Below are 24,091 nucleotides of genomic sequence, written 5' to 3' on the forward strand. Positions count from 1 at the left end.
AAGGGATTTACAGAGTACAAGTTGGAGTGCAAATAGTGGAGGTGGGAAGCACTCATCTCCTTGTTTTTTAGTTTAAAAGGGCTTTGTTAAACAGCAGTCACACAGAATCCCAGCATGGTTGATGCAGGAAGGGACTTCTGGAGGTCATGTCCAGCCCCTACACTCAAGCAAGGCCACCAGAACAGGTTGCTCAGACCACGTAACTTCTGAGTATTTCCAAGGATGGAGACTCCACAGCCTGCTGGGCAACCTGTGCTATGGCTTGGTCAATCTCACAGTGAAAAACTGTTTCCTGATATTCAGAGGGTACCACCTGGGTTTGGGTCTGAGTTCACTGTCACTGGGTGCTACCGAGAAGTGGTATGGTTCTGCGTTTTTTACTCCTTTCCTGCAGGTGTTTACATAAATTCATGAGATTTCCCCCTTAGCCTTCTCCAGGCTAAACAGACACACCTCCTTCTTTTCTTAGCTTTTTTTTTTTTTTTTTTTTTTTTTAATAAGAAAGATGTTAATCAGCTTTGTAGCCTTTTGCTATACTCCCACCAGCACATCTTCATCTTTTTGTGTGGAGGAGCATAGAACTGGACACAGTACTGCAGGGGAAACCTCATCACTGCTGAGTAGAGATTGCCTCCCTTGGCCTGCTGGCAGCACTCCTCCCGATGCAGGCCAGATTACCATCACCTTCCCTGCAGCAAGGGCACATATTCAGCTTGGTCTCCACCAGGACCCCCAGACCCTTCTCTGCCAAGCTGCTTTCCAGCTGGATGGCACCCAGCTTGTGCAGCTGCCTTGGCATTGCTGTTCTCCTGTGCAGGATATTTTGGTACAGTCTATGTAGACAGTCATTGACCTTGCCACAAAAAAAGGTAAATGAAAACTTAGTGTTTTGTGTGCCTCAAGTTCTGTGTGAATGCGTTGTCCAAGGGTAATCAAGCTACCTGTATTCATAAGATTTAGTGTGCATTACACCCATAAAAATAAATGAATGCCAGTAGATGTAGTTCTTAACCATATTTCTGTCATTTTAAGCAACTTTTCAGTTGTTTTGGAAGTCTGAAACTGGAATTCAAGAGACAAGTGTGCCATTCTTGTGTTTCAGAGGGGCTCAGTCTTAGGTTGCGTTGCCTAACCTGGACTTCATTCACACAGCACTATAGGTGAGAGAGAACAGGACAAGTTTCAGGTCTTACATTGAATCAAATTCTTAGTCTGGCTGTGCAGTCACAGAAAGGCATGTGCTGGCAGAGGAGGAAATCAGAATGAGCTGCAAAGTTTGATGGGTAGGAAAGGTTCTTGAACTGACTCTTTGAGCAGCTGAAAATGATCATGAAGTTGCTGGGCTATTGTGTAATAAATTTATAACCTTGGCTGTCTTAAGAGAGGCAAACAAGCATCTTAAACCTTTACTACTGGCTTCAGTTTTCTCAAGAGGAGCCAAGCATCCACCTGGGGAAAAGAAGACTTAACACTTCTTCTAGATACCTGTGGAACAACACTGGCTTTTGCAGCTTTTGATTGAAAGCAAGAGGAGAATCAAATTTAAGAACTTTTCCTAGGCTTATCAAATAGTGTTGCACTGGTAGCAACAAGATCCGGGAGAACCAGTTTCTTTTATTTGCCTTTAAGAAGAAAGCAAAGAGAGCTAGAAGTCTTCATATGCATTTCTAGAGGTACTAACCTGAGAAGAAATAATACTGTTTGAATTACCATGCTTCGGTTTTTCTTGGCTGAAAAACGCTAAGATTCCTTTTTCTTTTTACACAAAAGTATTTTCAGGAAGCATTCTTTGATTATATAACTGTTTTCACAGAAACAGCTTTTAAATTAATTTTCCAGTAGAATGTGATTTCTAATATTGGGTATCTGACTGCTGAGGAGGTTTCTGTGAATACTCTTGCAGCATCTTTCATTTCTGCCATTGGCCTCTTCTAAGCTGAGAATAAACTTGTCTCTAATTCCTTAAGGAATGAGAAAAAAGTTTGCATTGCCTTCATTCTGTGTTACTGAGAAATGAACTGCTTGCTCTTTTTTGTTTGTTTTTTGTTTGTTTGGAGTTTTTTGTTTTTGTGTAAGCCTTCATTCAGGATTTCAAGAATTTCATGCAGTATTTTAGAATTTTTTTGTGTCTTCTTATAGGCAGCTTACCAGTGATTCCTTAAAGTTTTTTTATTGTTGTCAGAAGGTCCATCAGTTTTAAATAAAGTTTAGGCATGTGTTTCTGATTAATTGAAAACTTTTTGTACAAGTTTTGGAAAGTAGACTGATAACATGACTACAGATAGTTTTGTTTAATTTAGAATATGTGATTTTATACTGCTTTAAACAAAAGAAAGCGGCCGTGCATGCCATATATTCCTAATGATAATGACACGAATGACTGCAGTAGTAGAGTTATGTCTTTATGTTCCAACCCTTCCCATTCTGTGATTTTGTGTTACTTTAACGGATGCAAGTTGCATCCAGGCTGGATGTTGTTGTACTCACTGCTGCATATGGATATCATATTTGGTGGAGTTTCTTCAAAGCCTCGAGTATTGGACAGCATTGGCTTGGCCTTTTCACCTCATATTCCTCTCTCTGTTGAATGTATTATGAACCAGAAATGTCATATCCATTCTAGATGCGAACTCTCTCTACTGTTAATGTGGGATGCAGTTTTGGGTTGGCATTAATCAGTTCAAGCTCTCTCTCCTCTTACGCTTGAGAGTTGTGTTGTTTGAAGAGACATTTGTAAGACCTCGGCAAGGAGCAGTGGTGTAGCTGGTGATCTCCTGTGATGCCTCTCTTTCCTTTAAGAGCCTGAATACTGCTGAAATCATATTTGACCTCAGGGGCCTTGAGGATTCCAGTTTGGAGACTCTTCCCCTCCTAATTAGTATCAGAAGGTAGGAAATACTTTCCTCAGATGATCATTTGTAGCCTTTCTTTCTAAGTCAGCTTTGCTTCTTGTTCCTTTCAGGACTTTCTATTAAATTACCCACTTAGAACTTTAAAAGGGCATGTGGGCTGAGGCCAAAGTCCATCTGGTCCTAGTTTCTAACTCCCAACAGTGAATCAACCCAGGTATCTATAGAAGAAGAGAAGCTGGGCATCCATATGCTATTTACCTGAAAAGCTCTCTCATCTTTCAGTTAATTTTAAGCTCAGGGGCTTTCCCTTCACATGGCAGGGCAACAGTTAATCCGTATAGTTTGGGTGCCTGGGAGATACGAGTTGAATCATCAGCATTTCTGCCTTTACCTACATTAAAATACACTGTTAGAGGAGTGTGTTTGTGGCTCACACGAAATGCTTTCTTTTTTTCATCTGCTACTCCATCACTCTTGCTCTAGCCTGAGCAGCTGCTTGTCAGCTACAGAAAGAACTCTTTTAGAAATAAACATCCTTGAAAATACAAGCCCTCCAATCCAAAAGAGTGAAAATGTAGTTACTGATGTTTCTTTGTCCTCCGATAAGAAATCCAGTCTCCTGTAGTAGCAGGTTTTCAGTTGTCCTGCCCTTCAGGGGAGGGATATGCTGCAATTAATTAATTATTTTTAAAATGTAGATTTCCCATCCTCACCTCTTTAAAACTGAATCCTGGTTTTCTGCTGAAGCCTTCTAGACTTCATGTTGCCATCAGGAAGCATCATGTTGCAATCTTTGGTAAGATGAGGTTTTACCCCAATCCAGTGTTTGCACAGTCAGGGGAATACAGAGTTAAAAGACAAATCTTGGAAGGCAAGAAGGTGGAATCGTTGCCTCCTCTTCAAGTTCAGGGTGAAATAGCTGTGCTCTTCTCCCTGTCATTGGGGTCCTCACCTTTCATGCGTAACAAATAATGTGAAAGCAAGTGTAGCATGTTGGATTTTAGTTACTCAGAGAGGAAGTCATTAGTTGGGAGATTACAGATGAGATTGGTGTTGGGTCAGTTTTCATTGCTTGGCTTTGCAGACTTACTCTGTGGGTGACTCAGTTGTGTGCACAGGTTGTGTTTTGCCCCTTTTACCTGGGATTAAGTGTTGTTAGATAATGCTGGTTTCACATTAAATATGAGCTTTTGGGGCATTTGCATAGGATTAAGAGAGTACAAGCTTTATGGTATGTTTCTAATTTAATGTCAGCCCTCCAAGGTAAGGTTGTCAACTATGTAACATGTTAGTCATCAATTATTTACGGGTTTGTTGTTACACAAGTTCTTCACATCAGTACCTGGAGGTAGTCCCAGCCCTTCCTCTTTCATGGCATGTTCCTGCTCTGTCCTGGCTGGCATAGCAGTCTGTGCAGCCATGTGGAAAAACAGAGCAGGGAACTGATCCAGCTGAAAAATAACCAGCCAAAAACGTTTATATTTTTAAGTCTAATACTTATTCTGCCACGCAAGTAGTTGTGCTGGCATGGCAAAGAAGGTGTCAATGCGAACAGGGTAGAGAGGGGCTGGAGGTGGAGTGGCATCTGCTTGAACTGGACTGAGCAGCACTGCCTGCACATTCTAAACTGCTCTGAAAGATATGTTATCTTGTCTCCTTTCTTTGGTATTTATTTGGTATAATTCTTAGCAGTTTGAACAGACAAGGCAAGGTTCAGAAGAGAGGGAGAGAATTTATCTGTTTCACGCATGTGTAGAAATAATGTTTGGAGATATGGGGTGACTTACTTGAGGGTACACACTGGGATCTCTCTTTGTCTAATATTTGAGCTGGAAAACTAAATCATCTTCTTGATACCTGAGTTAACTGTTGAACTTCAAATAGAAGGAACTCTTAGGTACTTTTCTTTTGGACTAGAACTCTTAAGTGTAACCTTAGACCAGCCTGATAAAGCCAGAGAAGCAGCTTGCAAGTTGCAGTTGACTGTAGCTGACTGCCTGAAGGTGTTGCATATATCTGCTCTTCTCTTACCAGTAGAGGCAAAGTACAGCTCTTCTATTTACTTTCATAGAGGTGCAGGGAATCATGCCCTAAAAATTTGTCTTGTAGGCTATAAGGACATGCTGAATTTCAACTAAACTTCTGACTCCACTATTTCATGTTGGTTTGATCTGGGAAGCTCTTCATGAACAACCTTACTGGAATTTTCTGTCAGGAGCCTCAGGGTGTTAAGGAACCCACCTCAGGGTGGGTCAGTTAGATTATACGACTGTGAGAGCTACATGAAGAGTGTAACATTCTGGGTAATTTATGTGATGGTCTGGCCTCCAGAGAGAGCTGATGAAGAGATAGCAATGTAATGGAGCATCTTCCTGTGTTACATTTACCCCACCAGAGACTTGCACGTTTTGGCTGCAGGAGTAGTTGCGCCCTCGGTATGTGACACCACAGAACATTCTGTACCACAGTCATCAGAGACGGGACCTTCAGCTCTGCAGGACTTGGTTTCCTGTGGGGAGCCTTGTGGGCTGAGCTTCAGAACATCCTCTAAGAGTCTGTCTTGCCAGGCTTGGCAATGAGGAAGGTAGCTTTCTTTTGAAAACAGATCAAGATTGTGCTGGCTAAAAGTTAAAGGTTTTGCTTTTTTAACCATTTGTAGGGAGTGGAGACCATCTAGTAAGTGCATTTTTTCCATAAGCTCTCTGAATACTACTTTGCAGAACTTACTAATATTAAGTGTCTCAACTAGATATGATTGATGGTGTGGCTTATACCAAGTGACAGTGGAGTGCAGGCTCTTATCAAGGCAGGAGGCCTTGATGTTATCTGCTCTTTTGGGAGACCCATTTCAGCTGTCAGAGGCACCTGGGCTAGTTCTGCAGGAGATGGCAATGAAGTTGTGTGGTAGCCTGGCCTCTATGCAGCTGTAGATACTCCAGCTGACTGTGGACAACCTGGTTTGGGTTTCTGTGCATGGCTTTTCCTTCTGCTTTGTTGACATACACCCTGCATGGTGGTATGTGAGACTGGATTTACTGGATTAGTCTATTGCAATATAGTTTCTATAAATGGTACAAAGAGAAGGGAATAATTAGCATTTGTTGTTTACTTGTGCCAGGAAGCTTCATGAGACGAGGAATGGAATGAATGTTCATAAATGCATACAGGAGTCCTTAGACTTTCACTGCCTCCCTCCAAGGTGGCATTGCATGCCCTCTGCCTTTGGTTGTGTTTGTACTGGATTAATATTTCATGTCTCCCTTAACAGAAATATTTAATGAGAGAGCTTTGATTTAGCTTCTGAGGAATAACGAAGGAAGGTACATGAGGCTTGGCTGATAGGTATTTACATGAGGATAAAAGCATCCATTCTTCCAGGTGTGGTGCCATAAATGGACATGTCAGCTAATCTAGGATCTATTCTTTAGCCTTTGACTTCCAGTGGAATTTCTGTGCATGACACTTGTGGTGACTTAGAGCATAAGGGATTCATTACTGAGCTCTTTGAAGCACTGTACGTGCCTAACACGGTATGAAGAGGGTGTGAAGAGCTACAAGTGACTTCACATGGTTGCACTGTGGTGAGGCTGAGAAAAAGAACCTGTTATGATTCTCCAGGACAATGCTAAGAAGCTGAGTTCTGGGCAAGAGTTCCCACTGTGCTGGACAAAACACCAGTAGCTGAATCTCAGTTTGCTGTGGACAGAGGCTGACTGCAGGAGACCTTGCATTGTAAGGCCTTGGGAGGGGGGGCATGATTTGACCAGTGTTTCTCAATCAGTTGTTCAGGAACCTCTCATTGTCTGTGACATAAAAGATTATTTTGAAAAAAACCCACTAAAATCCATGTATTTTGGGTTAAGGAAACAAAAAGGATTAAAATAGCAGTAGTACATACTGCATTTATCTTTATATTTTGTTACAGGCTAATGTTAAGCATGCTAACATTGGACAGGAGACAGAGGTTTTGTTTTTTTTTGTTTTTTTTTTTTTTTGAAAGATTGACCAGTATTGGTGCCACTTTCTACTTCAAGGTCTATTGTAGCTGCTGTTCTTGGCATCCTTTTGACTTTTTAAGAAATTCCTGTTGGCTGCTGAAATTGCTGATTTGCTTTTTTGGACTCAAAAGTTTACCGCTATTTTTTTTTCACATCAAGCTCGTTTCATTTGTTTTCATGTCTTTCCTTCATGATGTCCATATACATTAGAGATGTTCTTGCAGTCCCAGTATCAGCAGCAGAAGAACAACATGGTAAATATTTACATGATATGCTATTTCCACAGACTTCTAGCGGGCTATTGAGTTGAGAAAATGTTTGAATTTGGAAAGGAGAGAAGATCTTACGGGATTATTCCAGTCCCTTGGAAGTACTGGGAAATCAGGAGAGAATTGGGAAAAAACTAAGATACATGAGTTTTAAAAATGTTCCTGTAAAAAGTTTAAATTCTTCTTCACCTTTCCCAGACTAGTTATCTGGAAGTTGGAAAGGCATATTGTTTTCATAATGGGTGTTGGTTAAATGTCAGAGTTGTTGCATGCCCCTTAAAACTCAGTGGTCAGAATTCGAGAATGAAAAAGTATTTACAGAAGGTAAAATTTCCCTCAGGTGCATTAAATAAGCAACTTCTACCTAAAAATAAAACTGGAATACTAATTCAGTAGTTTCTGCATGCTTTAGGGTCTAGCCACCAATTGCCATAAATTATTTTTGTGTTTAACTTTTCCCCCTTTTAAGTAGTTTTGAAGTATGTGATCATGTTCCTGCTTATGAGAGATAAGTTACAAAATTGACCAGCTGCACCCTTAATCCTCTGATACCCTGTGAGCAGAAAAAATGTTCTGGAAATGCCAGGCTGATGTAAATCATGAAGAACATTAGCTATTCGTAGAGGAGCTTATAAAACATAAGCAGGTTCAAAATCACAATCATGTTAACACAGCCTTTCCAATAAGAGGAAGTTCATTAATCTATCAGTGTCTGCTAGAGCCTATTTCATGTGCTCGTATTTTGGAAAGTCTGTCTGAAAATGCACTACTCTCTGTGGAGCTAAAAAAATTGTGAAGTTGTGAAGTCCTAAAAGGACTCTAGATATGATGGAGATTTGGTATGGAAAAATATGAACAGCTCAACACTGCAAATAAATAACTGCTTCACATGGTGATAATATGAGCACAAGGATTAGAGTTTGTTCTGTTTATATTATTCCCAGAGAAAATGGTGGATCACTATAAACTACCACTTTTTGTCCTGTAGATTTATATTCTGTTGCATCTGTCATCTTTGTAGATGATTGGGTTGGTTTATGGCTTATTAACAAGTCATTACTTAACTGTTTTACATTAATTTATAAGCCTAGATTTAATTTTGCATGAGACATTACGAAGTGATAAAGTACATTGGAATCGTTGCCTTTGGAGCAAAGTTTTAGTGTATTCTGTCAAGTAGCTGCTATTGCTAGATAGTAGAGAATTTTGTTTGTAAGACTGTCAGAAAAACATTTGAGAGTGGGCTCTTTTACCAATGGCTATAATTGGTATTTCACACCACCTACTTTGCTTTGCCTGTCTAAGGACTGGCACATCTGCCCTGACAACCATGGCAGGCCACCACCACAGCTTCAAGAGAGAGCCAAGCACCAGGAATGGTTTGCCACCACTGCTGTGTTTTAGCTCTAGGAGACTGCAAAGGTACTTCTGAAGGGCGATTGTCAAGAAAAAAAGAGTATTGACATTCAGTGATCCTTTTGGAATTTTCTTTGCTGAGCATCTCAAAGTGGCTTTTGTATTATGAGTAAAAATATGGCCCATCTGTGTAGCCGTGGAGGAGTATGTTGTGGTGCTGTCTCTTCAGCAAGGTAAAATGACATGTTCTTCAGTGAGAAGTGAGAAATGTCTCTTCAAGAAAAGAAAAGAATATGAGAGAAAAGGGTTGTGATAGGTCACTACGTGTATTTGCAAGCAACAAATGGTTATTCACAGTTCAACAGGGGTGTTGCACTCACATATTGTAGGGATTGATTCTCTGTGTTCTCTTGGTTCATAGCTTTCTCTGAATGTAGGTGATGATGATAGATTGGAACTGTAACCAACCAAGCAATGTAAGAATTCAGAAAATAATGATACAGATGTATGTCATCATCAAAAGAGCCACAATAGTCCATGTAGGACTAATCCGTGAAATGTAAATAATAGCAATAGAAACCTGATTAATGTTGTTTATGAGGCAGCTTTTACCAGGTAGTCAAAATATTGTCAGGGGAGGCAGAACTATGGACAATGATGAGGGACTGCTTTACAGATGCTTGAGTATACTGAAGGCAACAGTTTGCTGGGAGACTCAATGAGCTCATCCTTTTGGAGAATGACCATCCATCTCTTTTTTGATACATGGGTTCTGGTACTGTTGTTTGAATGTTATTCCCTTTTCTACTTGCCAGTATCTGCCTGACATTAAGCCCCTTCAGACATTAAAAAAAAAAAGTGCTCACTTTCTCACTTTTATCCTAAAGCATCGATAAAAGGTGACTGTTTCAGCAGTTGGAAATATTAGTTAATGGCTTACACTCAGCTGAATATAGGCTGTGGTATAAACTGCTCACAGCTGCTTCACTCTTCTCTTTTTGGGGCAGGTTTCTTTACCCATAGGAGTCTTCTATGTCATTCCATTTTTCTTTGTCTTTTTCTTACCCTGCTGACTTTCCTGTTTTCTTTTCCATGCTGCCTACCTAGTCTGGCTCACAAGTTCTTTCTTGAGCCAGAGAAGGCTGGGTATGCTCACTTGAGTTGCCATTTCAGAGTCTGCTGGTGAGAATCCTTAGAAGCCGTTCAGAGAAGGGTTGAGGTTGGAAGGGACCTCTGGAGCTCAGCTGGTCCAGCCCCTGCTCAAGCAGGGTCACCTGGAGATGGGTGCTGGGGGCCATGACCAGATCACTTTTGAATCGCTCCAACGGTGGAGACTCCACAACCTCCTTGAGCAACCTGTTCCAGTTCTCAGTCACCTTCACAGCCAAAGTGTAGCTTTCCACAAGATCTGCTAGACCCACAGATCTGCAAGCCCACCACAATATACCAGTCACGTCATTTTACTGTTGCCAGCCTGCTGTGTCTGCTCACGTATTGATCTATCTCAGCCCAAGAACTGATTTCCATTTGACTACATCTTTGTCTTTAGCAACCGAATAAATTTCGTTTTATCTTAGTGACTGAAATATAAGGGTAAGGTCTTAGAGGTCTCTTTGTTGTTCTGTCAAAAGATGTCCTGTATCTATGCTGAATAGCTTTTTTTTTCATAGATGCACCTGAAATACGGCTTGACTACATGAATCATGCTGATGTTTAGAATTTAATTGCATTGTTTTACTTTAATCTTCTTCAAAGAGGCAAGAGCTTATGAGTGTTATATTTAGAAATATTTGTAAAATCATTTTGCATACATTGCAGCAGCATCTAAAAAAAAAAAATCACACCTTACCACCTCCTTGTGTTTTTTGTGTAATTCAGTTCATTAAGGCGTTTGATGTTGATTTCACTTTGCCCACAACAGATTTCAGCTGAGCTTGGCAAGGCCTCATTAGGAGATTTGTCATTGAAGTCTTGAGACTAATCATGGGCGTTCAGCGTGTGACGCTGTTCAAGGGGACCTTTCAGTGTTTCGTGTGTAAAGCACAACACATTTAGTGTTTCATTTATCCTTTGAGATCCATTTATCACTTACAGAGAGAGAAAGAAAACCCTGAGTAGAATAAAGCCTATTCTAGTCAATTTGTGCTAAATTATAAGGATTGCACCTTAAAGTCTTCCTTTTTGTCTGCAATCAGCAGGGCTTAGTTGTCAGATATTAAAAGATGAGTTAATATGGTATTTTACTGTCTTTTCTTGTCTTTCCTCCATGTTGTACATGTATGTTATAAAGGTTCTTGCAGTCCCAATATCACCAGCAGAAGAACAACATGGTAAATATTTACATGATGTGCTATTTCCACAGAACTTTAGTGGTGTGTTGGATTGAGAAGATGTTTGAATTTGGAAAGGAGAGGGTAAAGATCTTACAGGATTATTCCGTCCCTTTGAAGAACTGGGGAGTGCTGATTTAAGAACAGGAATTGTGCTTTTGGTCATATTGTGAGGCCTGTTTGTAGATTTTTGCTTTGAATCCTTGTGATTTCATTTGCTAGCTAGAGTGGAGCTGTATCTCTGGAAAGGTGGACGGCAGCAAAATTTGAAGTAAATACTGTGTACGTGTACTTGTATTGACCTGCATGTGACACCTCCCTGTTGAAGCTTTGCCTTGGCTCCTACTGTAAGATCATCTCAGGGAGAGAGTTAGCATTCCCTGATTGTTGCCATGAAGTAACCACCACTTAGAGGGCTCAATTGGTCTCAGCTCAGAAAAATCCTCCCAAGTCAGAGCTGCCCTTTCTGCATCCAAGCGAAGCCTGCTTGGGTTTGTAGGTGTTCCTCCTGTAGCATTGGGGAGGAATGTTTGGGAGAGGAAGGCAGCAAACATTTATTCCATCATTTTTTTAGCCAAAATGTAAGCTGTTAAACATTTTACTGCTATCTGATTCTACATTTTGGACCTCCATTCCCACTGTGTTGAGCAGCCTTATAATTTGGGAGTGCTGCAGTCAAGTCTCACCAGTAAGGTCTCTATTCTCTTCCCCAGGCTGAGCAACACCAACTCTCTCAGCCTTTCTTCAAAGCAGAAGCCTTCCAGCCTCCTGATGGTTTTTGTGGCCCAGCTCTGAACTCTCAGTCTCTTGTGCTGGGACGCCAGAACTGGATGCAGCCCTCCGGGTGGGGCCTTGCCAGAGCAGAGTCGAGGGGGAGAATTACCTCTCTCTACTGCTGGCCATGTTGCTTTGGATCCAGCCCAGGACATGACTTTCTGGCCCATGAGCACACATGGCTGGCCTATGGAGATTTTTTTCACCCACCAGCATGCCATCATTTTCAGCAGGGCTGCTTTCAATCCCATCACACCCCAGCCTGTATCAATACCAGGGTGTGCCCTGACCCAGGTGCATCATCTTGTACTTGGTCTTGTTGAATCTCAAGAGATTCCTGAAGTTCAACAGCTTGGTGTTGGCTGCAACATCCACAGATGTGCATGGGAGGTGTCTTCATCCTTGAATTCAGTCTTCTCTTATACATTTTAGTCAGGAGCTCTAGTATTTGAATTATACCTCTACTGTCCATTTCTGTAAAAGTAGATGGAAATGTGGGAGTTTCATCCTCATCCTGCTGATTCACTGTTGTAAGGGAAATGGTATCCTGCTTACTTAGTGTGGCACCAGTTTGGCTCCAGCACCTGAGTATGCATGACGAACTTTTGAACCTGCAGTGTTGCCTGTAGGACTGATTGTGTTCTAAATAAGTCAGCATTTGGGGTTTGCCTGGACATGATGTAGTGACATAATTGCAGAACCATTTGGCTTTTAACCACTGATGCAGCTTTTTTTTTTTTTTTTTTTTTTTAAATGTACTCTATTTAGCTTAACAAAATAAAAATATTAATCTTCAGTCTCTGCTACTCTATCAAGTAGTGGAAGAATCATAAGCTGATGGGCTGATACAAAAAGCTCCCTTGAAACTTAGTTTGCAGGAATGCCAGTGTTATTTTTAACTGTCTCCAGCAGGAGGCTTTTTGTCTGGAAGGAGTCCAGAGGTGTACATTGTAGCCTCTGTTCAAATTCACATCTGTTATAGCATGATTTCCCTGCACAGCAGAGGTGGGTACAGTAGCTGCAGTAGCTGACTGCTCACCTCTGCTCTTTGGCTGGTGAAAGATCCAGTGCATGTCCCTCCTGTGGGTTGGCTTTGGCTAGATGCCAGGTGCCCACCAAAGTAACTCTGTCACTCCAGTCCCCAGCAGGACAGGGGCAAGAAAATGGAATGAAAGGCTCATGGATCAAGATAAGGACAGGGAGACATCACTCAGCAGTTACTGTCATAGGCAAAACAGGCTCAACTTGGGGAAATTACTTTCATTTACGTCCAGTCAAATTAAAATGCATATTGCTTTCACAAATCTCTAGAGTATTGTATGGTTTGAAAGTGGCGATTTCATATTTAAATTTATTTGGATATCTACTGTGTGTGTATGAACGTACGGAAATTCACATGCTAGTGCAGAAAGATGTGGTAATTATCATTTGCCATGTTAAAAAAATTAATTTTCTGCTGTTTACTGCATGTGAACAAAGCCTTACAACTCTGTTAAATTGTGGTAAAAATGATGGTTGATTTTGACTGCCCACATTTAGGCATTTAATGGTTTAATATTATGCTACATTATATTTACACATATTTGTAATAAAAAATAATTATTACTCAAACACTTAGTTAAAAGTTAGATCCTTAAATCACAAGAAAATATAAGCACTGGATGGTGAAGGAAGCATAATCACCTAAAGGTACAAGTTTAATATGAGTCTGAATAAACAATTTCCAAATAATAGCAAAGAGGAGGCTATTTAAAATCTCAATCACAGATCATGAGAAGGACATTCTGGGAGTTTCAAGAGCTCATTGCATAGCAGTAGCTGTTCAAAACACAATTGATATTGCCGTTTTAATTGTACCCACATTAGAGAAGATTATATTTTCCTTTTTTTCTTTGGGCATCCCACAGGTCATAAATGTTGATGGAACAATGAGGAAAACCCTCTTAGAAGACAAGCTTCCACATATCTTTGGGTTCACACTGCTTGGGGACTACATCTACTGGACTGACTGGCAGAGACGAAGCATTGAAAGAGTTCACAAGATAAAGGCCAGCAGAGACATCATTATTGATCAGCTGCCCGATTTAATGGGCCTCAAGGCAACGAGTGTCACCAAAGTGTTTGGTAAGCATGGGCAGCATAGCACAGGTCTGTAGGAGTCTTTATATGGCCTTGCTTTCATTAAGCAGCTGTTGATCACTTGTTAAGAGAATAACTGAGATCTGGTGGGTTTGAAAGGAAAATGGCACCTATTGTTTCTAAAGTTGGGAAAATACAGTGTTGTAAAAGAAGTTGCTCCCGAGTTTCAGTGACATAAATCTTCCACAGCTTTCACTCCACTCTTTGAATTTTTATTAGGATTTTATTCCTCTATGCTGCAGGGATCATTAGTCTCACAGAAATGCTCTATTTCCTGCTGCTCTTCTCTCCAGAGCTAAGTCCCATGATGTTCAGTTAGCAGAATGTTTTTCACTGTTGGGTGGTATAGGCACAGTCAGTCACCATTACAAAGTTGCCCCAAAGCATGTAGCACTTAGATAGATATTAACTCTTAACACCTCATTTGTACCTAAACCTTAACAACTAAAACTTGCTGTTAGTAAAGTATCAGCAGCTGGATCTCCAAGTCCTTCCATTGCATCTCTGAAAGGTGCAGCCAGTGTTTCAGGTCCTCTGCTGGCCCTGTGCAGCAAATGTGTTACAGGACCTCCTGGCTTCAGTTCACCACAGATTTTCCAGCTACCTGGAACACCAGAATTTGGGCATAGCAATAAACAGATTCATTAGTCAGCTGTTAAAACTACAGAGAAGGGTCGCAGTGGAGTAACAGCATCAATCTAAAGTGTGTATGCCCAAAAAAAGGGAAAATGAAAAGAACCCTGTTTGACACTGATCTTTGAGAAATTTTTTTGTGTGTGTGGTAGCATTCTTAAAATACCTAAATCCTTGGTTCCAGCAGATGGAGAGAGGCACTCATTTGTGTGCTGGTCCTTACTTTCCCCTACACATTCCATCCCCATCACATGAGAAAATAAGTGTGAGATTGTGGTGATCTTGTTGGAACTGCTTCTGCTAATGAATCTTCTCAGCTTTAAATTAAACAGGTGGGAAAGAACTGCGATTATCCAGCTCTTTTCTCACCCTTTTGTATCACTGAACATTTGTAAAAGCTGGTGGTTTCAAAGAGATACAAAGATGGAGTACTTGGTGAAAATAGCTAATTAATTATCTGTCTTCAGTGGATGAATTTAATTTTTGGGGAGGCAAGAAAGATCTGTTTGTAGATGGTATTTGTATAATAGGAAGAATAGGTCCAGTTTTGTAATCCTGGGTAGACAGAAAGTATCCACTTGGAGTGTCTTTTTTTGGAATTCCCTGCTGACAACTCATAGTGTTACTTATTTTGGAAAATTATACTGTGTTTTCTGCTCAACCTCCTGTGCTCCCCTTTCCCTTTTACCTTCACAACACACTAATATGTGTTTTGTTTTAGTTGTTGTTTTTTTTTTTGTTTTGTTTTGTTTTGTTTTGTTGGTTTTTTTTAAGGAACTAATTCAATGAACTAATATCTGTTCTGGTTTGTTGTTTTGTTTATTTATTTTTTTTAAAGGAACTAATTCATGCGCAGAGAACAATGGAGGCTGCAGCCATCTGTGTTTCTTTACACCCCAGGAGGCCAGGTGTGCCTGTCCCATTGGCCTTGAGCTGTTGAGTGACATGAAGACTTGCATCATTCCTGAAGCCTTCTTAGTTTTCACAAGCAGAGCAGCAATTCATAGGATTTCCCTTGAAACCAATAATAATGATGTTGCTATTCCTCTTACTGGAGTCAAGGAAGCATCTGCTCTGGATTTTGATGTCTCTGATAACAGAATCTATTGGACTGATGTTAGTTTGAAGGTATTACTGACGTGTGAATTCCTTGACTATAAAGCCACAGAGCAGTTGCTTTGATCTAACAAAGGTCTCTGTTACATGATCTGTCCTGCAGTTGCCAGTGTTGTCATTGAATTGCATCCAAGGAGACCCTTGGAGATGAAGACAGTTGCATTGCTGAATGCACAGTAGGATGACAGGCATCTTCCTGCTTCAAATAAAAATCCACAGTGGTGCCTGCTCGTTACAAATGCCTAAATCTTGGATGCTGGATGTGTTGCATCCATATATGTATCTGCTGTAGAAAAGCTGATTTTATGTCAGAGAGTAGAGTAATTTAAACATTGAGCTCAGCAGCCCCCTGAGTTTTCTATCCTCTTCCAGTTTTGACTTGAAAGGCAACTGTATTCAATTGACAAATCGACTTTGGATTGTTTGCTGTTAATCTGTGGCTCCAGCTTGGCACAGTAAAAGCCAAGGAACTTGTCCACACTGTGTTATGGGCCCACCTGCCCCCTGCTCTAGCTCAGTGTGTTCCTCAGAACCCATTTCCTGTGATGTTTGGTACATATCCACATGCATGCTAACTGAGGGTTGCAGTTATAGTACAGTCTTCATCAGTATAGTTACTTGGCCTCTTGAAGTGAACTAAGTATATGGTAGAAAATGACAGATCCACTTCATTGGAACTAAATTATTCTATTTAGACCCTTAATAGGTTTTCCAAGAGCAGTCAGAGTTTCCTTGCTAGTGTGCCCAAGCTATAACATGGCAAAGGTCACTTTTGGAGCCTGCAGGGCAGTTTCCGTAGCCTCTCTGTGAAGACTAATGAGGGCTGTGCTTCAGTGTTAACAGTGCTGCTTTTGGTGTGGATACCATTCCTTCAGGAAGAGTGCCAATGTCATAAATTAGCGTAGTGTAGACACAGTTACTAAATAAATCTCACACAAGCACGTGGAGAGCAGGAATTATGGGCATCTTCACCATTTGTACTGGAGAGCACATTACTTCAGCTGCATCAGTGAGTACATCTCACTTCATGCAAGACTGGAAAACATTTAGTTGTTTGCTGCCTCCTGAATTTTCCAGCATACTGTATTTTCAAATACATGCCAGATATCTTCCAGCACCTCTAGGTTCTCATTCCCCTTGTCCCCCACATCTAGCTGCTTAGTAGCAGGTATTATAACTTCAGAGCTCACGCTCATCTCTCTTTTCTTTGGTGACCACCACTTCCCTCATCTCCGCCTGCCTCTGGTTATAGGAGAACACATTTTCAAAAACTACGCTACGTGATTTCAGGGTTTGACATTTACCTTCAAAAGTATAAAATGTCTCTGACCCTTACACATTCATTCATATTGATTTCTTAATAATTTGATACGTTCATGTATCAAATTACTGAGAAATCAATAACTGAAATGTTGGCAGGCATGCAGACTGATAGCTCAGTGTTGATAAGCAAGGATGGGTATTTGGTCCTGGAAGTTACTGTTTACCTGGGGGTTATTTCAGTGTTACGAAGAATGACTTAATATGTGTGCAGTCCTTGCCCTATGACCTACTTTGATGAATGAAATGCAGATGGGATCAGTAAATGTGCTCCAGGTGACTGATTATGAGAAACAATTTAATTTAGATGTCACTGAGATGTGTTTCTGAGACTTAAAACATTACAGCAAATTAAATAATTTTTAAAAACAGCTTCTTGTGTGCAAATAGAAGAGAGGGAGAGGGTTCAAGGAAGAATCTGCAGCTACATACTGCTTTCTGAAAATCATGTCCTTTTCAAATGTCTTAGTCTGGCCATCGGAAACCACTACCTTTCTGAAAATTCAGGTGTTTTTCTCTTGAGAATTTTTATGTAACTTTTGACAACAGAAATTAGTTGTTTAAAATGTAAAAGTGACTGGAGTTTTTTTGTACTAATTTATTTTCATACACCAAATATGATGATAATTATTTTTTTATTTCACTGGGATGTCCATAAGCATTGTAATATTTTTGCACCATTGTTTTCCAGACCATAAGCCGAGCTTTCATGAATGGGAGCTCTGTTGAACATGTGATTGAGTTTGGGCTAGATTATCCAGAGGGAATGGCTGTAGACTGGATGGGAAAGAACCTCTACTGGGCAGATACTGGAACCAATCGCATCGAAGTCGCCCGCCTGGATGGACAGTATAGGCAGGTCCTTGTGTGGAAGGACTTGGACAACCCAAGGTCTCTGGCTCTTGATCCCACCAAAGGGTAAGGGACTCTGTTGTTTTTCAAAGCTTTGTGTGTGTGTTCTTGCGTGTAACAAATTGTTTGGCACAGCTCTGTGTCTTCAGAGCCTCTGAAAAGGCAGTAAACCTTCCACAGTCCCATGGATTACAATGAAAAATTAATAATTGTCAAAATACTATTCTGCCATTGTATAAAGAAAGGAGTATTGAGATGCTGCACATAACCATGTGGGTTGTTTTGTTTTTTTCAAGTGCTGCCAAGAAATTTAGAAAGGCAAAGTGTGCAGCCATACCTGGCTGATGTCCTGTTTTTGTTGCACTTCTCATTGCAGGTATATGTACTGGACTGAGTGGGGAGGTAAACCCAGGATTGTTCGAGCCTACATGGATGGGACAAACAGCATCACTTTGGTGGACAAAGTGGGGCGTGCCAATGACCTCACTATTGACTATGTGGACCAAAGGCTCTACTGGACTGACTTGGACACAAGCATGATTGAGTCATCAAATATGCTGGGTAATCTAATGTTTTATTATATATAATGTTTTATTATACAGAAATATGTGCTGGCCATAGTAAAGTGATTGAATAATATGAAATTTGAACAGTATAACTGATAATAAATCAGTGTGTATGTTTTCTTGCAAATGGAGGGTTAAGTGTTTGAGAAAATTAAAAAAAAAAAAAACCTTTCATAAATTAATAACCATATGATGATTTATAATGGTGGTGAGATAAGATGTCATTTCTCTATTGGTGTGAAATTGTCTGTGTTGTACCAAAGCGGAGATGGCCCCTGAGTACTCCAGGTGAGGACAACTTACAGGTTCATTGTAAATCATCCCTGACATTTTAGCCTGGATACTAATATTCTTTTGAAGTACTACCTCTTATTTCTGACTTCAGATCAGTTGTATTAGTTCTAAACCAAAATACTTCTTGCATTTCGTGGAGGCTGAAAGGTTGTGCAGCTACTTCTGCAGTGTATGTTACAGATACAACTTTACACATTCTCATGTTTTCCATTGTAATTTCATTTATATATATAAGGGGTGTGCTCTGATTGACAGTATGCATAATTTCACTGCAGCTAGGTTTTTTGTTTGGTTGGTTTTTTTAACCTGTGAAAAGATATTTTAGAGAGATTTTTAAGGTGTTATTATGTGTGCATGTCTTCAGAATTCTGAGATTCTGGAGTTACTCCACTGTAGAATGCCCCCAGGGTTGGTCAGGCACAACATGCCCGTAGTGAAGCCGTGCTGGCTGTGTCAGATCACCTCCTCATCTTTTGCACGTGCCTTAGCATTGCCTCCATGAGGATCTGTTCCATGATCTTCCCAGCCACAGAGGTGAGGCTCATGAGTCTGTAGTTCCCTCCTTTTAAAAACAGGAGTGATGTTTCCCTCTTTTCCAGTCACTGTCAACTTCATGGCTTTTCAAATACGATGGACAGTGGCTTGCCAGCCTCATCAGCCAGTTGCCTCAGGACCCTGAGATGCATCCCATCAGGCCCCATAGATTTGTGCTCATTCACTTTTATATGGTACAACATCTTTGTCATCGGCAGATTATAAAGACTCAGGTAGACTTGTAAGAAGTGGGCTCATCAGTTAAGGGATGAGCAAAGCACTCTGAAGTGAATGACGGAATGCTGCTCCCAGCTTAATCTTGGACATTATAAATAGCAGGGGGAAAAAATCACACCTTTGGGAGCTTTTCTTCCATCTACTATGAAAATTCAATTATACAACTTATCTGTTTCCTTCAAAAGAGTCTTTCTCCTGAATTCATCAGTAAGGACCAGAATTGCTCTAAGAAGAGAGCCTGCAGGATATCTGTACCCCTAACTCTGAGAATTTAGATGTCCAAAAGTTCCATGGGAAGGTTACCTGTATATTTAGGTCTGGTGGGTTATAAGAAAGTGGCCTCAAGTTCTGATTTATGGTTATTTTATTCTTTTTCAAGTCTTGCTGAAATAGGAAGTGGAGCAGAGGAAGAAAAGTGAGGTGTTCTAGAGTCTAGCATTAGATGTTTGAGACAGAAGGAGAAGGTGTTGTTAAAGGTTATGTCTTCTTTGATGGCAGAAATTCATAGAGGTTTATGCTTGAAAATGTTCAGGAAGGTGGTTTAAAGTAAGACTTTATCTACTTCAGTAATGCATCTCTGTCAGAGACCGTCCTCTAGATGGTGTTAAATCTGTTGTAAATGTTGCTGAGCCACTGAGTGTGGGAGTATTGAGATTTCTGCCAAACAAATGGTTTCCTAAACTCCTGGGATAGCTGTATGTTAAATGGCACTGCAAAAGATTTGTTCCTTGAGTGAAGCACCATAATTTCTCATAGCAGTTTCTCTGTGAATCTCGAATTTGTTGTTGTTTTCATGCATATTAATGGATTTTTTTATTGGCCTAAGTGATTACTGGAGCTGATAGTATTCTTGGAAATGTTTTTCAATGTCTGTTTGGGTTGATAAGCATGAGACATATGAAGTAGTATTTATTTAGATTACAATAGACTGGCATCATTTCAAATTGCTCTGTAGGCAAGAGGGTATCAAGGTAGTGCTTTTCAATGCAACTGTTTGTTACCTCTTGAACAGATGCTAGTTAATAAAGAATCCCATGATGCTGATTTGGAAAATTAGGTTTTATTTTAAAAAGAAGGAAAATATTTTTCTGCATGCCAGTTGCACTCTTCATTTTATGCCACAGGAATTGTCCTTTAGTTGGTTATCCTTGTTTTTGCAGGACAAGAACGAGAAATCATAGCAGATGATCTACCTCATCCATTTGGATTAACCCAGTACAGTGACTACATCTACTGGACAGACTGGAATCTTCACAGCATAGAAAGAGCAGACAAGACCAGTGGGAAGAACAGGACACTTATTCAGGGCCACCTGGATTTTGTGATGGATATATTGGTCTTCCATTCTTCTCGTCAGGACGGCTTGAATGATTGTGTGCAGAATAATGGCCATTGTGGTCACTTGTGCCTTGCCATCCCAAATGGATTTAGGTGTGGCTGTGCTGCTCATTACACCTTGGATCCCAACAGCAGGAACTGTAGTTGTAAGCCTTTTTATTTGCTACTGTTTTCTTCAGTGTTTGTGGCTCCCAGGTGCAAAAGGAATGGGGTCCTAAGTGTGTTTCAAAGGTTCTGGCTTTAAAAGTCATCTTTGAATATGAAGACAGAGTATGGGATTTTATATCTATTTTTGTGACATGTACTAGGCATGAAGATTTGTATTTCTAGTCTTAGAAATGACAGCACTATCAAATCTGGTCTTTCTTGTTTTACCAGAAGTGCTTTCTAGGTGATTCAGTGTGAGTGAAGCTTTCCCACTCCTTACCTAAGTGTGTAGGTGGGTGGAAAAGAAATTTCCAACAAAAAAATGTCTTTTTTTCTTACATGCTTGATAAAGTCAGCTAAAATAACACTCAGTAAAGTAGTCTAAGTCCTAAGTAGTCTGCCCAACTTGCAGATGCACTTGAAATACATGTAAGTTTGTTTTCTCCCTGCATGTGATATTATGAGCCTGCCAGTTGACTGGTTGTCCAACAGGGCTTAAGTGTCCAGTAAAAATGGCACATGAATAGAAAATGGATGCATAGTAGCATATAAGGCAATTTTAACTGAATGAAAGGGTGATTTTTTGAAAGGCAAGTCCTGCAGATTTAACCTGATCTTCTATAACTATAGAAAGAAACATTTTTTATAGCAAATAGGAGTTATTTAAGTTGCATTGTGAATATTAGTGTCTCTTTGTGACTTTGTTCTAAATGTTCTCTTTCTTCTGTGAGGATATATTTTTGGTAATTGTACTTTCTCATGGCATTCTGTTTTCACTTGTTTCAGCCCCAGCTAGTTTCCTGCTATTTAGCCAGAAATCTGCCATCAGCAGGATGATTCCTGATGATCAGCAAAGCCCAGATATCATCCTACCTATGCATGGTCTGAGAAATGTCAAGGCTATTGATTACGATCCCTTAGATAAATTGATCTACTGGGTGGATGGACGCCAGAATATTATAAAAAGAGCCAAAGATGATGGCACCCAGGCAAGTGTACATCTTGTATATAGTTTAGTGTCAGTCTTTTTGTCTGCTTTTATTTTATACTTCATCTTCCTCTTCTATCTGCCACACCAATGGATCGTCACAGTCAACTGCTCTTGTCAGCATGTACTCACAGATATTCTATTTATATGTGAGAATTACTGAATATTTTAGGATTGTGGTTTTAGGGGTTTCTAAACCATTGGGCAGGTAAACCATGCTTTCTGTGCAATCAGTGTTCTTTCTTCAGTCAGTCAGCAGAATAATGGTTGGAAATCATTGCCCGTGTGTTGTCTTGCAGCCCTTCACTGTAATGAGTACCCCAAACCAAAGTCAGAACCCGGAGAAGCAGCCACACGACCTCAGCATTGATATATACAGCCATACCCTGTACTGGACCTGCGAGGCCACAAATTCCGTCAACGTGCACCGGCTGAACGGCGAGTCCATCGGGATGGTGCTGCGCGGGGACCACGACAGGCCCAGAGCCATCGTGGTGAACGCAGAGCGAGGGTGAGCGTCCTTCCCACACCTGGCACAGAGCCCTCCAGGGACGGGTGCCAGCTCTGTGTGTGGGAATCTTGGGCTGCATCTTCTGTTTTCACAAAGAGAACTTTAGAATGTTGTTCAGGGTGTAGGTGACTGCTTATCCGGTTCTGGGTTCTGAAGGTATCTCTTCCTGTTCTCTCCTTTGCCTCTGTTCTCACAGTCATGTGTGAGGCACTCACCCAGGTGGTGACAGCAAAGCAAAACCACCTTGGCCTGTTCTCTGTGTGAATGCACAGCCCTGCCACCTAACAGGAAAAACAAGAGAGTCTGTATCACCTCAGAGTCTGGGTCAAAAATGTTTAGTCATCATAAACCAAATACTTCCAGGGGTAAAGGAACGAGCCTCTAATTTGGTACGACTATTCCTGCTAATGTAGCAGCATAAAGCTTAAACACTTAAACCCCTTATGTTTAAGTTAGTTCTGCTGTAATGTGTATCTTTAAAACATCTGAAATAATCGAGGCAGGTAGGATGCACTAGAGTGATCTACCACAGGAGGAAAATGTTGTTTTGCTGAAAAGCAGTTTTGGTTAGATTCAACAGACACTCTCTCTGCTTCTGGTAGTTAGTAGATTGATGTCAAATATGGTCCTTTACTGTTCTGTTTAGTAAGATAGATTCTCAAATCCCAATTTACTGCTAAATGGCTTACCATGTGCTTGGCAGATGTTGAATCACAGTATTTCACAACTGCATGGATACAGTAGTACTCAGAGACTGTCTGGAGCATTTATGGGACTGGTGTTTTATACCAATGTACTCTGCACAGTTCAAAAGCTGTTGTGGGGAGAGGGGGATTAGAGGAAAGATTCTAATCTTATTGGGACTAAGTCACTTGGATATAGTTTGTATTTATAAAAGCTTATCTGCTTTTTCCATTAAAATGGGAGTTTGGGTTTGTTGAGCTCTAAAACTCTCAACTTTTCTAGTCAGGTTTTCAAGTGACTTAACACTAAATCCATTTAAAAATTAAAGGAGGAAAAATAAGGAGGACACTGTGTTAAATGCTGTGACTGTCTGGGAGAGCTGAATGAGTGATTTTCAACAACTTCTGCCACGGTTACAGAAACTCCTTCTTCCACCTCTTCCTTGGCTGCATGTTCTGACTGCTGCCTCCCCGCCTTGTGCTATAAGGAAAGATTGTGCAGCAATGCAGCCCATGGTGTTGGAGAGTTTGCCCATGTTACTCACCACTGAAAAAATAGTGGACTATTCCTTTAAAGAGGTCTCAGTTCATCGTGGGGGTGCACAAACCCTTTTGTCTCTGTGCATGAGGAGGGCAGTGACTGCTTTTGTTTGCAACTGAACTGGCTTAGAGAGATACAAAGAATTCATGGAAATGAGATGTCAGGAACGTGCCATCCTCAGTTGTTCTTCTGTAATCCTTTCTCAAGTTTGGTAGGAAATTTTACTTGCTGAGGAGGGAAGGTAACCTAGAAGGAGAGGAGGTGGCAGTTTAAGTTTTGTCAGAAAGGACTTCTGGACTTTGATTTGTAAGTGGGGACAGCTTTACCCAGGGAGAGTTGGAGAAGCTCTGTGCTAGTCTCTTAAAACCCCCAATCCTGTGCAGGAGCAGTGCTGCTGGTGCAGCACTGCTGAGGCACATTATGGCCTGGAGATAAATCCTATTAATTTCAGGCTGAGTGGTCAGTTAGCAGATGTTTGGTTCTGGATCTTTGCAGCTGGAGCAGTCACCCCAGCCACGCCTGTGAAACCATTCTCACTTACGCTGTGGGTTACAAGACGTTGTGCACAAAAGGGCATTGCCTGTCCCTTTAGCTCCCAGTTCAGCGGTGCTGT

General features: G+C 40.8%; 2 protein-coding genes across 2 annotated transcripts in view; one reads left to right on the plus strand and one right to left on the minus strand.

Moving 5' to 3' along the window:
- Positions 1-24,091, minus strand: part of APIP (APAF1 interacting protein) — a 529,312-nt gene that overhangs the window by 156,468 nt on the left and 348,753 nt on the right. The gene's annotated exons all lie outside the window — the stretch shown is intronic.
- LRP5 (LDL receptor related protein 5) overlaps positions 1-24,091 on the plus strand; it is a 100,522-nt gene that overhangs the window by 58,657 nt on the left and 17,774 nt on the right. Inside the window, exons 7-13 of the mRNA XM_066321034.1 lie at positions 13,487-13,703; positions 15,190-15,479; positions 17,479-17,705; positions 18,016-18,200; positions 20,431-20,754; positions 21,542-21,744; positions 22,043-22,254. Of these exons, the coding sequence (XP_066177131.1) occupies positions 13,487-13,703; positions 15,190-15,479; positions 17,479-17,705; positions 18,016-18,200; positions 20,431-20,754; positions 21,542-21,744; positions 22,043-22,254 (1,658 nt within the window). The remainder of the gene's footprint in view (positions 1-13,486; positions 13,704-15,189; positions 15,480-17,478; positions 17,706-18,015; positions 18,201-20,430; positions 20,755-21,541; positions 21,745-22,042; positions 22,255-24,091) is intronic.

Source organism: Sylvia atricapilla, chromosome 6 (genome assembly GCF_009819655.1).
Source record: "Sylvia atricapilla isolate bSylAtr1 chromosome 6, bSylAtr1.pri, whole genome shotgun sequence".
Lineage (NCBI taxonomy): Eukaryota > Metazoa > Chordata > Aves > Passeriformes > Sylviidae > Sylvia > Sylvia atricapilla.